This window comes from Rattus rattus, chromosome 6 (assembly GCF_011064425.1).
Source record: "Rattus rattus isolate New Zealand chromosome 6, Rrattus_CSIRO_v1, whole genome shotgun sequence".
NCBI lineage: Eukaryota > Metazoa > Chordata > Mammalia > Rodentia > Muridae > Rattus > Rattus rattus.
Genome location: NC_046159.1, coordinates 99,078,005 through 99,093,423, shown reverse-complemented (window position 1 = coordinate 99,093,423; position 15,419 = coordinate 99,078,005). Strand labels below are relative to the sequence as shown.

Genomic DNA, 15,419 nt, shown 5'->3' with positions numbered 1-15,419 from the left:
TCTTCCTTATCTTTGACTCCCCTCAGAGGAGCAGCTTCTCTGGTGGTTTCTTCCAGCCCTCAAGGGGTAGACCTATGGGAGGGTCCTTTTTGTATAAAGCTGTAACATTGTGGGGACAGGGGGCACGGTGATTCAATTCTATGGGAAACCTTTACAAAAACCTTTCTGTCTGTCCCAAGGCCCACAGTCTGCTACCTCTTCCTCTGGGTCACAAAGCTAAATGTGTTTACATCCAAAATGCTTCTACTTCACCTCTGCTGCCTGCCAGGCCAAGATTGTGGAGAAGAATGGGGCCGTCCCAGAGCAGAAACCTCTTTCGCAGAATGATCACAAGCATAAGAAGAGAGGCCTAGTGGCCCTAGAGGCAGAAGATGCAGGAAGAGCCTCTTCTCCCAACTTCCATAAAACAGACCACCACCATCAGTGGACAGGTGAATCAGAGATGAACAGGTCTACAGCTTTTAAAAAAAAAAGCCATAAAGATCTCAGCTCTTGAGGAATATCAACATCTCTCTGGGAAACTCCTCTCTGAAAGGCTACCTCACTTCAATGGACCTTCAGAGAGAGAATATATATGCTATGTCATTCACAAAAGGGGATGTAGGTCCCAGTGGATGGAATCTACCATGTTCTACATTGCCACAAGTCTAACATCAAAATGTTCTTTTGTGCAATACTTGTCATCATGCACACAAGGCTATTATTCCTCCTAGGGTCCTCTCGACACTAGCTGGGATGAGTTTCTCGTCACATCTTAAGATTATTTTCCTCCTCACCCTATAGCACTGTGCAAACACAGAAGTCTTCTTTGGTAAAGGAACCAGACTGACAGTTGTAGGTAAGATATCTTTAAGGCAAATTTCCAAGTCTGTCTTTGGACAAAGCCTTTCCTCTGTGTCCATATTAGAGAGTATCTGTATTCTGATGTGTAAACTATGACTACACCTTCGGTCCGGGGACCAGGCTTTTGGTAATAGGTAAGGACTGAGGGTCTTTGGGTGTGGGATAAAAAGTGTAATACTGTCCTGGAAATAAGAGAAAGGATCCAGCTCATGGTTCCTTCCTGAGGAAGTCTATCTCATGTCTGAGACTACATTCTAAGGAGGTTGAATCCACAAAGTGGGGCTGAATGTTTGTGGCTGAGTCCTCCTAGGGTGGAGGGTGTGAAAGAGAAAAGAGAAGAGCTCACAGAATAAAGGGTTTTGAATTGGACCTGGGAGGCTGTGTTCTGGAAATGAGCTCTATTTTGGAGAAGGAAGCCGGCTTCTTGTCGTAGGTAAGTTAGGGCCAAATGGCTGGGTACCAGATGAAATTTCTCTCTAAGGTGTCCAGGTTGCAATGTACTTCCATAAGAAATAACTAAATTCCTCTGCTCATGCATGTGAGAGGGGTTGAATGCCCATCTCCCATATTTTACAGGCTGGTTATATGAAACCTGGGTACCCTGTTAAATGCCGGCAAGCTCAACTAGGAGTCAGCCTCGTGTACTGTTCATAGTCCTGCTATTTGACCCTCACATACAGGCAGAAAACAGGCTTTGGGGAGGAGGAGGATGTACAGATCATTAGGAAAACTGACTGCCAATTATATTAGTTAATACGGCACACCTGTCTGTCCTACTCCCTGGGGATAAAACCTTCCTCAGGAATGAGGGAAGCTAGCTGGCAGTGGGCACAGGGAGGAAGGACAGAAAGCAGGAGGAAGTTTTACAATCAGGCTTTAATGTTGTGTTTCCAATGAAAGATTGTTTTTCGGCCATGGAACCAAGCTGTCTGTCCTGGGTATGTAAAAATTTTCTTTCTCAGGAGGGTTTGTTGTAAGCCTAGAGGTGTGGGAAACTCCTCAGACAAGGAAAGGACAAAAAATGCAGCCTGGGCTGTGGTTCAAAGAGGAAGAAAGGCTGGTGAATGTGCCTGGACCCCTGGGGATTCTGTGTAGAGTCCTGCCTCAGGGAAGGGCCCCATCAGATCCTTGGGAGTTTGCCACCCTTGTATTGTACTGTGTAACAACCAGGCCCAGTATTTTGGAGAGGGGACTCGGCTCTCCGTTCTAGGTAAGCTATGGGACTACAGTGGTGGGAGAACCATCCCGTGGATTCAGGATTTCTGCATCCCCAGAGCTGGGTAGAAGGGGCTGGGGAATTGAGTTATTCCTTTTCTTGCTAGGTTCTAAAGGGGGCCTCTGCCTCCCTTAGGAGGAGATGAATCAGTAACTGTTTCTTTTCCCCTGAGTCTCTGCAGTCTAGGAGCAGTCTCCTGCCTTCTGACATTTCTCTTTGCATAGATGTGCTTCTTCTGAGTCCTTTCCTCCAGTCTCCCTCCTGTCACATGTCTCATGGGATTACTGGAGTCTGGAATTCTTACTGCAGGCAGAGAGACAGTCATCCAGATCTCAAGGAGCTAAGAGTAGCTCTCTAGCTTTGGGACCACGGGTAGGTTTTACCAAGGCCACCAGCAACTGTGTTTCTATAATTCGCCCCTCTACTTTGCAGCAGGCACCCGGCTCACTGTGACAGGTATGGGGGTTCCATTCCTGACTGGAGGGGTTATGCCTGTGTTGGATCAACATGGTCTGGGAAAGGAACTTGGGTATAAGATAAGACAGAGTCATCCCTTCCCATTTAGAACCCTCTACTCTTCTACTTCCCCAAAGCCTGGTAGCTTGCTCTTCTCTGGGTTTGTTTTCTCTTTCTGGTCGCGGAAAGCCTTGCTTCGGAGCTTTGTCTTTTTGCTCTTGTTTTTATTCTTTGGGCTACTCTCATCTGTGCCTTCTGAGAGGATGCATTACTTCGCTTTCTCTCTATAGCCTCATCTGCACTCTTTCCATTCTCTTTCCCCTTCTGCACTGTTGGGTTGGTTTGGTACATAGAACTCTGTCTTATTTAAAATATTGACACTGACCTCCTGTGCAGACTTCTGCTGCCTTCTTCATCTTCTGCCTTCTCTCTGTCTCTATCAGTTTCTGAGGACACATGTCTGCCTTCCTTGTGTGGTAAAAGGGCTGGAGGGCAGAGGGGAACAGGTCCTGGTGGTATCAGAGTGACCTGGGCACTAATCCTGAGCAATGGCATAAGTCTGTCATAGCACTACAGGAACTCTAGCTGCCTACAGGACTTTGGAGTATATTATACTCCGTGGATTATCTCAGGGTTAGATATGAAAAAGCTTATAACTAGAAAATGATATATTAGCAATAAATTATGTATAATGAAGAGAAAATAAAGGTCTTGAGACTCCAGGTCTATCTTGGGATAATAAGCTAATGAAAACCTAAAATAAGCAATATCATACTTGGGAGGAAGCAGAAAGGCTAACAGGCATGGGGAGTGGGTAGGAAAGATATGAGGTCTGGAAAATACAAGAAAAGGTGGAAGAATGTAACACCTTGGTCCTCCCAGGATTGGTAGCTTCCATAGATATTGTCTAGTAGACAGGATCCATGCCATGAAAATTAAAGGAAACTACTAAGCACTGGTTTCAAAGGCTGGGGCTCAAAGAGGGGGAAAATGCGTAGAGTGATATTTTTTTTTTTAAAGTGTGAATGTTTCAGGCAATCCCAGACTCTATAAGACACACAAAAAAATAGAAAGGACTGTTTTATGTTTAAAATTATTGATTTTGTTTGATTTTTACTTTTGAGAACTTCATAAATAAGTAGTGATTCTACATCCTTCTTCCTCCTTTCTCTCTCCCAATTCTTTTAAAGGATTCAAAGGTCACATCATGTGACTACATTTATTTCAATTATTGATTACCCTTCAAGCCACTGTTTGTCTTTCTCCAAACTCATTTCTCAATTTCCCGGACAAGTCCTCAACTTCAGACAAAGAAGAAAGATCTTATGTTATCCTGTTTGTACATCAGAACCTTACTTTAAGGTCAGAACAGAGCCAAAGAGGAAGACCATTGAACTCTACATCAAGGGAGGAGGCTTGGAGGACATGTGTGGATTTTGCATCTATTGTGTCTTGGGGCAGGGGTCATTCATTTCAATAATCCCAGGAGTATTTTTCTGTCCTGTCTTCTAAGCATGTGGCTGGGTCCAGGCCTTTCTGGTGGAGACCTGCTTCTGAAATGACCCTTGTACTTTATTATTTGCTTACAGGAAGTTTTCACTACATTAAAGAATACAATGTTAGGTTGTGAACTAGAATTCTGAAACTCACCAGGGAGACTTGTTGAGCACTGAAAAAATAAAAGTTCAACCTATGAATACTATCTTCCATGGGACTGCAGCTTTCCTATGCAAGCCACCACAGCTTTCTCACATCTCAGTGTAGGAGTGGATGTGGAACATCGGATAGGCTAACAGCCAGAGACAAGCTGGAACCTCAAAGCAAGTTGCGTGCAGTGGGGGAGGAGGTTGCATTGAGCAAGGTATTCAGAAACTCAGAGATGTCTCTGGATGTTGTGTGGAAAGTGTCTATTTTAGGTAACGAAAGTTTATACTATATAGAATGACCCAAATACATTGATATATCCACTTTACCACAAAAAGAAAAATAATAATAATGAGAAAAAAACACCTTAGTTCTTAGGATCATAACATTACTATGACATCTTTGTCTTAAACTTCAATATCACTCAAAGCCTCTGTTTCGAATAGCCATCCATGGATTCCGGTTTCTTAAAAACTACTGGGTGTATTCCTTTTAACCAGTGATCAGTGTTCAAGTACATGAGTCATTACAAGAAAGTGAAAAATCCAAGGTACCATTCCACCATAGGAAAGTGTGAGGAGAGAGTAAACAAAGCATATACTTAGAACAATCCATAAAGAAGAGGGAATGCCAAGCGAGACCAGAAACAGAATTGGACAAAGACAGAAAACAAGCAGAACCTGCTACAACATAGTTGTACTTTATAATGACCATTTCCAGCCCTCTCTTACAAATCCAAGCTGGGTTCAGGCAGCTCTCAGACCTGTCCTGTTCTCTTCATTTTCCAGAGGATCTGAAAACGGTGACTCCACCCAAGGTCTCCTTGTTTGAGCCATCAGAAGCAGAGATCGCAGACAAACAAAAGGCTACCCTCGTGTGCTTGGCCAGGGGCTTCTTCCCTGACCATGTGGAGCTGAGCTGGTGGGTGAATGGGAAGGAGATCCGCAATGGGGTCAGCACAGACCCTCAGGCCTACAAGGAAAGCAACAACATCACCTACTGCCTGAGTAGCCGCCTGAGGGTTTCTGCTACCTTCTGGCACAATCCTCGCAACCACTTCCGCTGCCAAGTGCAGTTCTATGGGCTTACAGAAGAAGACAACTGGCCAGAGGACTCACCCAAACCTGTCACACAGAACATCAGTGCAGAGGCCTGGGGCCGAGCAGGTAAGGGGGCCTTGGGGAGCTGGTAAGAAGAATGAGCATCAGTAGTGCCAAAGAAAAATGGAAAGATGCAGGTGAAAAGCCAGGAAGTCAGGATACAGAAAATACACTGGAAAGTGATAAAAAGCCTACCAAGAAGATAAAATAAACAACTGTGTATAATTCTCACTCCAGATCCTCATTCTGTCAGCCTTACATGTAAGATCTCCAGTCTATGCCACTTGTGCAGCTCAGTATCCGAATCATTAGCTTTGGTGCCTATGCCATGGGTTTTAAGAACACTTGGTACAACAGAAGAGAGATGGTTCTGGGACCTCCTGGGGGGGAGGGGTAATCTGGGCCTATCAAACTATTCTAGCTCCTAGGTTGACTTAATTTTCAATCTTCTTAATAAAAAAGTGGTCTCATCCATTTTCCTCTCTCTCTTTCTATTCTTTCAGATTGTGGGATTACCTCAGGTAAGCGAGTTGACTCTTTCTTCACCTCTCATGATCTTGACTGTAGAACTAGCTACCTGGCCAATGGTATTAACCTGCTCTCCTTTTGTCAACAGCATCCTATCAACAAGGGGTCTTGTCTGCCACCATCCTTTATGAGATCCTGATAGGAAAAGCCACCCTGTATGCTGTGCTTGTCAGTACGCTGGTAGTGATGGCTATGGTAAGGAATGGGCAGATGGACCTTACAGGGGAGGTGACACATGGAACACAAGACACTTACATCCAGGGGCTTAAGGGCTCTTCCAGGATTAGATGGAAGCAGTAGAGAAAGCTCTGCTCCCATGCCATTAAAGACAAGAAGAAATTTCAAAGAATTTGAGTGAATGATCTACAGAGAGGACATGCTATGATAACTCAAAATGCCCAAGGGATATTTTAGTAGCTCTATCATTTGTCAGAACAATGGGCCTTCCTACATTCTTTCAAGCCCCACTATGCATGGCCATTGGAAAACCTAAAATGCTTCTCATCCACAGGTGAAAAGAAAGAGTTCCTGAAGCCAGACCTGAAGGTGAATCCAAGAGCTCACAACCCATTGCGGTGTTGATACAGATTTTCTTCTATGGGTGCTTCTGAAGAGCCTATTCTCCTTTGTGAATCCCAAAGTCTGCCTACTAGTCATGTACATTTGCGTTTGTATGTTTGAAATCCTTGTGGCCTGGAGAGTGCCTAGCACACTTACAATTAGTAACCATAACCAATAAAACATGTTCTAGAATGGCCTGACTCTCTCTGGTGTGTGTAGATATCTTTATTTCTTTTCTCTCTCCAAACTCCTTGATCAATTTATGATTAGAAACGAAGAGATATTCAAGAAAAATGATGCCCATCCAGGGTAAGAGAAGTAAAGGCCCCACCCTCAAATTAACAGATGATGATTAAGTTTGGAAGGTAGTGACAGAAACTAAAATTTCTCAAGAGAGAAGGACAAAGGTCCTGAGTCCAGGAAGTCTCTTAATTTCAAAATCAAACCAAACAAACAAACAAAAGGTTAGTGCTCTGGGGGACAGCAGCTACAGATTACACAAATGTATCTGCCTGCAACTTGTCATGCCCCTGTGGCTAACAAGGCTTGCTTCCATGTGTGTCACCTATCTTCCTTTAGGCCTTTCACTGAACACATGTGTTCATTCACCATCATTTCCTAGATGATTACCCACGACAATGCACTGACTTGGAAAATTATATTCCAATGGAAGATGTGTCTTTCACTTAAGGTACAAATCGTTGACAAATTATACCCCAGTGAAATGGATGGGTGTAAATCACATCACACAAGTGTGCCTAGTTGTACAGAACTTAGAGCTTCCTATAAGCAAGAGCAAGACCTATTTCTACATCTAGAAAACCTGCATATCTCTTGAGATCTCGCTGCAGCCATTGTGGAGTAGTTGCGATCCTTAAGATGGCATAAATACTCAATGATTCATCATACTTCATAATCCCCCATGCTTTGTTCCTCTCATCCTCGTCATGCCATTCTGCATGTTCTCCTCCTGCCTGTTCCACTTGGAGCAACACATACCCTTCTTCCCTTAGCAATCCTTACTTCATTTTGAGGACTTGGATTAATTGTCTTCCTAGAGCCTTTAGTGGTTTTTGCCCAGTCCTTCCTTCTTACTAAGACGAGATCAAAAACATTCTCAATTGTTTAGCTTCTTGTAAATACTTCCTTTGAATATTTATCATACTCAATGGGAACTGTTTCTTATCTGACACCTCCCATGTAACTGATGGCTTCCCCCATAACTAAGGTGTTATTTCTGATAGTACCCTGGAATGCTGAATGGTATTTTGCTTTGCGGTAGACACTTTGTGGTAATTTTCTAATAAACATGTGAATGGTGAGGGAAATGAAAGTGACCCGGTTTTATAAAGTCATTTCATTGAGGCCTTCCCTCTTGCTTACATATGAGTTCAGAGTTTAATCTGTGCAAAAATACATATACAGCTACAGACAGACATGGTTACATGTATATTCATAACACTCACTCACTGAACACTTCGCTGTAATGCATTGATTCTGACCAGTCATAGAACAGAGGTAACTAAACCACAGTTTTCAAGAAAACAATCTGTCTACACAGGGACTAAGTCAAGGGGAAACAAAAAAGAACAGAAATAAAAGCCAGCACTTTTAAATAGCTGAGTGAACTGTCCACAAAGCTGTACTCGGCAGTTAGTAATCAGGAGGGCATGCAAACATACAGATTCTTCAAAAACGTGTACTTTGTGCACGACAGAGAGTGCTCGTGCTCACCAGAGGCAGGAGAAAAAGCACGAACAACATGGCTGAATGCTTTGGACTTTAGCTATTTGCCTGGGAACAAGAAAGAGTCAGAGACAGCAATAATCAAAACCAAGGCTGAGAAACCATATTAGCACAAGCCTCTCTGAGAATGGACTCATTTCCTTGCAACCAGCATAGAATCTAACACTTGCGTAACCCACTAAGGACTTGTGGACTAAATAAATGAGAAAGCTGAACATTGTCCAGTAAGCAATAGGAATGATGATCGTTTCTGAGACGCATGTCTCTAAGTGGCATCAACCACTCTGTGGAGTCTCCTGTTAGCAGCCTTACCACTTCACTCCTCCCACCTATCTTCCTATAAATGCCAGCCTAAGCAGGTGGGCACTGTGTCTCAGAGGGGAAACCCAGTGACATAGATGTTCTCAGAGAGGGAGAGAACATGTTCAGAACAGGGGCTCCCTCCCCCATCAACAACACCACCATCAGTCCCAAGAACATCTCCAAGCTCCTCCCCTCCTAAGATTTACCCAGCTTGAGACTTTTCCCAGCCCCTCTCAGTCAGACAAACCTCTCTGCCACCTGGTCTCCCTGCCCCTGCCCAGGCACTGGGGTAGGGCACCTGCGGGGAAGAAACTTTTTTGTATCATGGTGTAACATTGTGGGGACTGGGGGGGGCCACAATGATTCAACTGGAAGAGGTGCTTTTACAAAAAGCTCTAACCCCCAAAACACCAACTCTCTGCCCAAGAAATGCATTTAACATGTGAGGAGGAGTCTGTGTGAGTGGACCTACAAGGTCTTCTAATAGCTAAGCATTTCCTTGTCCTAGAAAGCTTCCCATGAGTGTGAAAGGGAAGTGGGTTCACATTCAGCCCTAATCATGAGTCTTACCATCAACAAAGTATCTGTACATGCAGGGTAAATTAAGAACTTATTAAAAAGTATTGAGTAAATAAATATACCCTTTGTTGGAAAGACTTTACAAGTCCTTTCTCATTGGAGGCTACCCAGACACAGCAGGAAGCCCTCAGATTTCAAAGTCACTTTGCTAATCCCGGAGTGAATTGGATGGATATTCGTTCCCAAACCAAAGGTTGTATCTCTTCTTCAATTTGGGATCTTAAGATCGGCCTCATGCAAGGTCAAGATTGCATTACCGGTTCTGGAGGTAGATGGAGAATGTGAGTAACCCCGGGTCTATTCTGAGGAAGGTGAGGAAGCAGGAAGAATTCTTGGCAGCCCTTTTCTGCTGTGTTCCTATGCTGAACAGTTCTTCGGATCAGGGACACGACTCACGGTCCTAGGTAAGAAAGCAGAGGCCACACAGGTGGGGAGAAGGTGGGACAGTCAGCCACAACGACCCCTGGAGCAGAAAGCCTTAGCAGAGTGGACCTTTGACTATCCAAGGCCCTGTATCAGGGAAGAGGAGGTTTGTGCCACCATCCCCAGGACTGTGCAAACACCGGACAGCTGTACTTTGGTGAAGGCTCAAAGCTGACAGTGCTGGGTAAGGAGGGCTGAACTGTACTGTGGGAGTAAGAGGGACAGAGCAGGACTATTCAGTGTCCTCTTGGTCTGAGCTAACCTGCCTGGGCAGAAGGATTTCTGTATTGGATACTGGGAACAGTAAAGCACTCATGGTTTGGGGTTGGGACAGCAGGAGCGAGCGGGCAGCACTGAGTTTTTGTCCTGAGCCTGAAGGCTGTGACTACAGACAAGATATATTTTGGCTCAGGAACCAGACTGACCGTTCTCGGTAAGTTGAGAGCTTAGTCGTGAAGGGGAGGGAGCATTTCCTTGAAGGGACTCCCAGGTAAAAATAGCCAGGGCTAGTTTTTGTCCTGTGCTAAGAGGCTGTGAGTCAAAACACCTTGTTCTTCGGTGCAGGCACCCGACTGTCGGTGCTAGGTAAGCTGGTACGGTTTTTGTGTTGGTTTCTGGGGCTGTGAACCAAGAGACCCAGTACTTTGGACCAGGCACTCGGCTCCTCGTGTTAGGTGAGCTGGGGCCCCACGCGCGCGTTGGCAGCGGGATATGGCTGCAGTGGGCTCGGGTCCCTTGGCTGGGTTTTTCTTGGAGTTCACAGGGTTGTGCAGCCCTTGCCCTGGGTTGAACCTCCCGTGTGAGCTTCTTAGCAATTTCAGCGACAAGTTCTGGGGCTACTGGCGTCTTTGCCCAGGGTTCTCAGGCCCTACGCGCGAGGGGAGAGGGAGACTGAATGCAGGGAGATTGTCCCTAAACTGGGGAATACCTCGCTGAGTCCCGCGGGTTTGTGTGTGGGGTCGCGCCTCCGTGCTCCTATGAGCAGTATTTCGGTCCCGGCACCAGGCTCACGGTTTTAGGTAAGATTCAAATCTTTCCCCGCTCCCCCCCCACCCGCCCTAATTCCTGGGTCCCTGGAGGAAATTGGGATTGAGCGGGTTAGGTCTCCCGGGGGAATCGGTAATGGGAGACAGCTCTCGACTTCGCCTTTTCTGGGAGAGCTAGATGAGACAGGGTATTGGGTGCCAAGCATTTCTCTTGCAAGCCAGGACAAGGTAAGTTTCTCTTTTCTCTGAGGTATGCATGCGCTGGGTGGGCGGTGGAGAAAAAGGATTAATTAAGACTCTGGAATCAAACTTGGTTTTGAAAGTAAATGGCAGGCACAAAGAACTAAAAGGCAGAGAAAGGCGGGGAGGTAGAGTTCCCACTGGCAAAAGTTGTCCAAAAGAGAGAGGTTTTGTTTTTTTTGTTTTTTTTTTTTTTTGTTTTTTTTTTTTTTTTTTTTTTGTTTTTTTTTTTTTTTTGTTTTTTTTTTTTTTTAAGGGGAAGGAGTCTAGCAATAAACCAAGGACGAACCTAAACTAGAACAGAAGAATCAAAAGCCTGGTGGTGTTAGCATGTGATTAAATTCCATCTACTGCTTTACCTTGGGATCCCTTGAAACAGGGATGGAAACCCAGTATCCACACATTCTCATGACTGGCCAGCCCAAAGGCAGGGGGAATTTAGTCACTGGGGTCTGTTTATCCTCAGGTTATTCGCCTGACTCCTGACCTAAAATCTGCACTGTTCACACCGTGAATTCCAGGCTAGACAGACAGGCTATATCATGAATGGGGTTCGTTGATCAAAGGCATACATTAAACTACAGACATTTAGCTTGGGAAAAAAATGCTTGAAAAACCTTAAGGTCCCAGTATTAGAATGGACCTTAAATATCACCTTGACAGTGAGGGCCAAGGGTATAAAAAAGAAATAATTCACAGCTTGGTTATGTTAACCTGTATTATTTGGTAACCATAGCAACGGTGGACATCGTTTGTGGTTGGAACATTAAGTTGGATCCAAGGGAACTCAGCCATGTTAAATTGTGTCTAAGGGAAATGTTGGGTCCCTGTGGTCATGTGGGATAAAGAAAAGAGACAGACTTTATAGCCAGATGAGGCTGGTTCCCAGTCCTGGTTCTTTGATGATAAGGTAAGCTTAGGCCTGTTAGTGTGTGAACCTATTCAATGGAGACAGATAGTGGGGCAGTTTGCAAAAGGGAAGAGGAGTTTTACAATTTTACTCACAGCTAGTCCAGTTCGAAAGCTAATCACATACCAGGAGCAGCTCACTTATGCACAATTCACTTTCATAGGCAATTATACCTCGAAAGAACCCTCATGGACTCACATACATGGATATTTAGCTGCCCCCAGTCTCCCTGTGGAATTATACAAGTAATACTTCAGGGTGTAGTGAGGATCTGCTTCTATTTGTCCTGACAATGGTGTTCATTAATACACTAGAGAACAACATGCCTGACTCAGGCAAGTGTTCAATTTTCACAATGGGGACTCAATGACTGCTGAGTGAGAGGGTCAGAGAACTGCATCCCACAGTTCCCATGGTAAGCTGGGAGTCTCAAAGCCAATATCTCTGGGACAGAATAAGACTAGACAGACTAAGAGCACAGGATACAGAGTCAAGAACCACAGAGAGAAGCAAGAATAATACTCTCTGCATCCAGGCCCAGCCTGTGAAGTCCTAGGGATATTGAAAATGATGCACTGGAGGAAGAGAATGAGCTGAGGCAGGATCTGCTAGACCCATATCTACACTCCCAACACTGAGGAGACTGCAATAAGAGAAACGCCATGACTGTGAGGCCAGCCTAAGCTACACAATGAGTTCTAAGCCAGTTTGGACTATGTAGAGAATTCTAGGCCATTATGGATTGCAGAATAAGACAACCCCTCCCCCCAAATAAAAGAAAGAAAAGAAAAATGTAGACACTCCTACTAAAAAGAAACAGAGTTCCAGAGCGATTGCTGCAGAGCTTGGAGCACTAAGCCTCTGACCTTGGGTAAGAATTGTGCAGGATGGATACCTTTGTTTGGAGCCCTGGAATAAGATAATATCCACAAAATTATGAGAAAGGGTTAAAATAAAGTTTCCGCATTATCAAGAAGGTCTTGGGTTGCTAGCACAAAATATATCTATCTCTTCATTTTCAGCAAATCACTTGGAAGCAAAGGACAGACAGAAAAGTGCAAATAACTGGGGATATTTAGAGGCAGAGAAGTTGATGAGATTACTCCGCAAAATTGAGTAAACCTTATATATTGTGAATACATGGTAGACCGGGATGTCTACACAGGCATGGGTGAAAATAAACCATCTATTGAAGTCTGAGGAAAGCTTTCTCATGCCAAATGTTTATCTGAACTTGAACTACCCTTTAATCCTGGTCCCTTAGCTACGACACAGATAACTTAGCTGTGGCAGGATGGTCCAAATCCTTATGTCTCTTCTTCAAGTCAGTGTTGCACATTTCGCTTTGCAAGCAGAAAAGAAATTGGTACAGAAGCATTAAAGAGGCTCTCCCATGGTCACACAGGCATGGAAGGTGATTGCTCAGACTCGGGCCCTGTATGTCTGATTTCTGTGGCCAACTCCAACTAAAGACGTGCTAAATATAATAAGAAATAAACTTCTCAAGCTGGAAAGATGGCTCAGAGGTTAAGAGCAATACCTGCTGTTCCAGAGGTCCTGAGTTCAATTCCCAGCAACCACATGGTGGCTCACAACCATCCGTATTGAGATCCGATGCCCTCTTCTGACCTGCAAGCCTACATGTAGGCAGAAAGCTGTATGATGTATACATAATAAATAAATATTCAAAAAGGAGAAAATTTAAAAAGAAAGAAAAGAAATAAACTTCTCTTGAGAAAGGAGGATTAAAACTGTGTCAATACAGAGCCATTGTGCAGAACATTGGGCCAGACCATTTACAGTATGTGTTTATGAAAATGGAAGGATAGGAAAGGTTGATGTCTACTGGATGAAATAAACGACCAACAAGGTAAAAGATTAATGCCAAAGAGAAAAGGAATGGTGTTTCCAGAGCCAACAGGACTGGCTTTTCAGAAACTCTCTTAGCCCTTAGCCTTTCCAGATACAAACAATTTCTACCTGATCCAGGTAGTCCTCAGCAAAATGCTAATTTCACCCCTCTTTACTTTCCAGAGGATCTGAAAACGGTGACTCCACCCAAGGTCTCCTTGTTTGAGCCATCAGAAGCAGAGATCGCAGACAAACAAAAGGCTACCCTCGTGTGCTTGGCCAGGGGCTTCTTCCCTGACCATGTGGAGCTGAGCTGGTGGGTGAATGGGAAGGAGATCCGCAATGGGGTCAGCACAGACCCTCAGGCCTACAAGGAAAGCAACAACATCACCTACTGCCTGAGCAGCCGCCTGAGGGTTTCTGCTACCTTCTGGCACAATCCTCGCAACCACTTCCGCTGCCAAGTGCAGTTCTATGGGCTTACAGAGGAAGACAACTGGCCAGAGGACTCACCCAAACCTGTCACACAGAACATCAGTGCGGAGGCCTGGGGCCGAGCAGGTAAATGGCACCTGGGGAGCTGACAAGAAAACTAAACAGCACTAGTACTTCAAAAATATGAAATGATCTATGTAGAAGCAAAGAATAGACCCAGGAAAAAGTCCAAATGGTGGGACAGATAATCAAGGACATGGTGTCAGAAAACCATAGCATATGCTTTCTTCCAAGGAATACTTAAACTCAATGGGGCAGTTCAGGCCAATTGGCTTCCCAGTTCTTTAGTTTCTCTGAGCTGTGTTTATGAGTTCCCTCACAGCCCCCTCATAGCCTAGTATCTCTCAGTCCCATCCCTGATGGTAGATTTTTAAGGTCTCTGTGACATTGCCTGGCACCATCAGAAAGACAGTGTGAGGAGTATCAGCTGAGAGTGCTTATGCCATCTGACATGCATCTGTCTGTGGCCTTAACATTCAGCTTTAAATTTTGTTGTTGGGTGTTCAACATCCCCAAGAAGTGCCATTCTTTCACCTATTTTTTTCTCCCTCTCTTTTCTTTCAGACTGTGGAATCACCTCAGGTGAGTAAATCTCCCAACTTTCTCTAAGTCTTCTGTGGTCTTGGCTTTGAAAACAGGACACAAAGATTCTACAAACATGGAGTTTGGGGCTGCCCAGAGGAACCTGTTTATAAGCACCTACTCACTCTCCTTTCCTATTAACAGCATCCTATCATCAAGGGGTTCTGTCTGCCACCATCCTCTATGAGATCCTACTGGGGAAGGCCACCCTGTATGCTGTGCTAGTCAGTGCCCTGGTGCTGATGACCATGGTAAGAATGGTAGGATGGGACAATGGTTGGAGGTATAGACTGCAGTGTATGGAATGTAAGGTGATCTTAGAGGAGGACCCAACCCTGATATCCAGTCATCTCAAAAAGACCATAAGGAACACAGTACAAAGTAAAACTGGAGGAAAGCTTATGTTTGTACTCCTGCAGGATGAGGAGAACCAAGGAGCTCTCTTCAAGATCATACTTGAGAATCTATTTCCTGTATAACCCCTCCCTCTGCTCCATGGATTCTGGAGGTTTAACAATGTCTTTTCTTTCTCAGGTCAAGAAAAAAAATTCCTGAGACAAACTTTATGCATCCTGAGCTGTTCTTTACCCTGGCCATGGATTTTCCCGCACCTTCTCCAATCCCTGTTCCTAAGGACTTGTCTCCTCTCCCTCCATGGAAATCTACCATTCCTCATTAACCCCTTGACTCTGAAACAGACTAAGTGAATAAAAATATTGAGTTTAGCCTGGTGTGTCTCAGCAGTTTCTTCAGATCCTGTTGTTACTGACATTGCTACTGGTCTAAAAAAGCAGAGTGGCTAATCTTCCTTCTTGCCTGAAATTCTTCTTCCCCCTGTGTACTCTAGATCCTCCAATGAGTCATTTGTCTGAAAGGCAATGACTGGGCTCTGGAACACAAGCAGGATAAAAACAGAGATAGGAAAGTTACGACTAACAATAACTCCACCCAGTATA

General features: G+C 44.6%; 2 gene segments (V, D, J or C); both read left to right on the top strand.

Annotated features, from left to right (window-relative positions):
* Positions 1-220: 220 nt before the first annotated feature.
* LOC116904413 lies at positions 221-6,550 on the top strand. The segment is given in 6 exon segments: positions 221-431; positions 2,447-2,515; positions 4,948-5,325; positions 5,763-5,780; positions 5,876-5,982; positions 6,299-6,550. Coding segments are annotated over 6 exon segments (804 nt in total).
* Positions 6,551-6,641: 91 nt separating this feature from the next.
* Positions 6,642-15,188, top strand: LOC116904412. The segment is given in 6 exon segments: positions 6,642-6,657; positions 9,758-9,832; positions 13,570-13,947; positions 14,446-14,463; positions 14,608-14,714; positions 14,998-15,188. Coding segments are annotated over 6 exon segments (615 nt in total).
* The last annotated feature ends 231 nt before the right edge of the window (positions 15,189-15,419 follow it).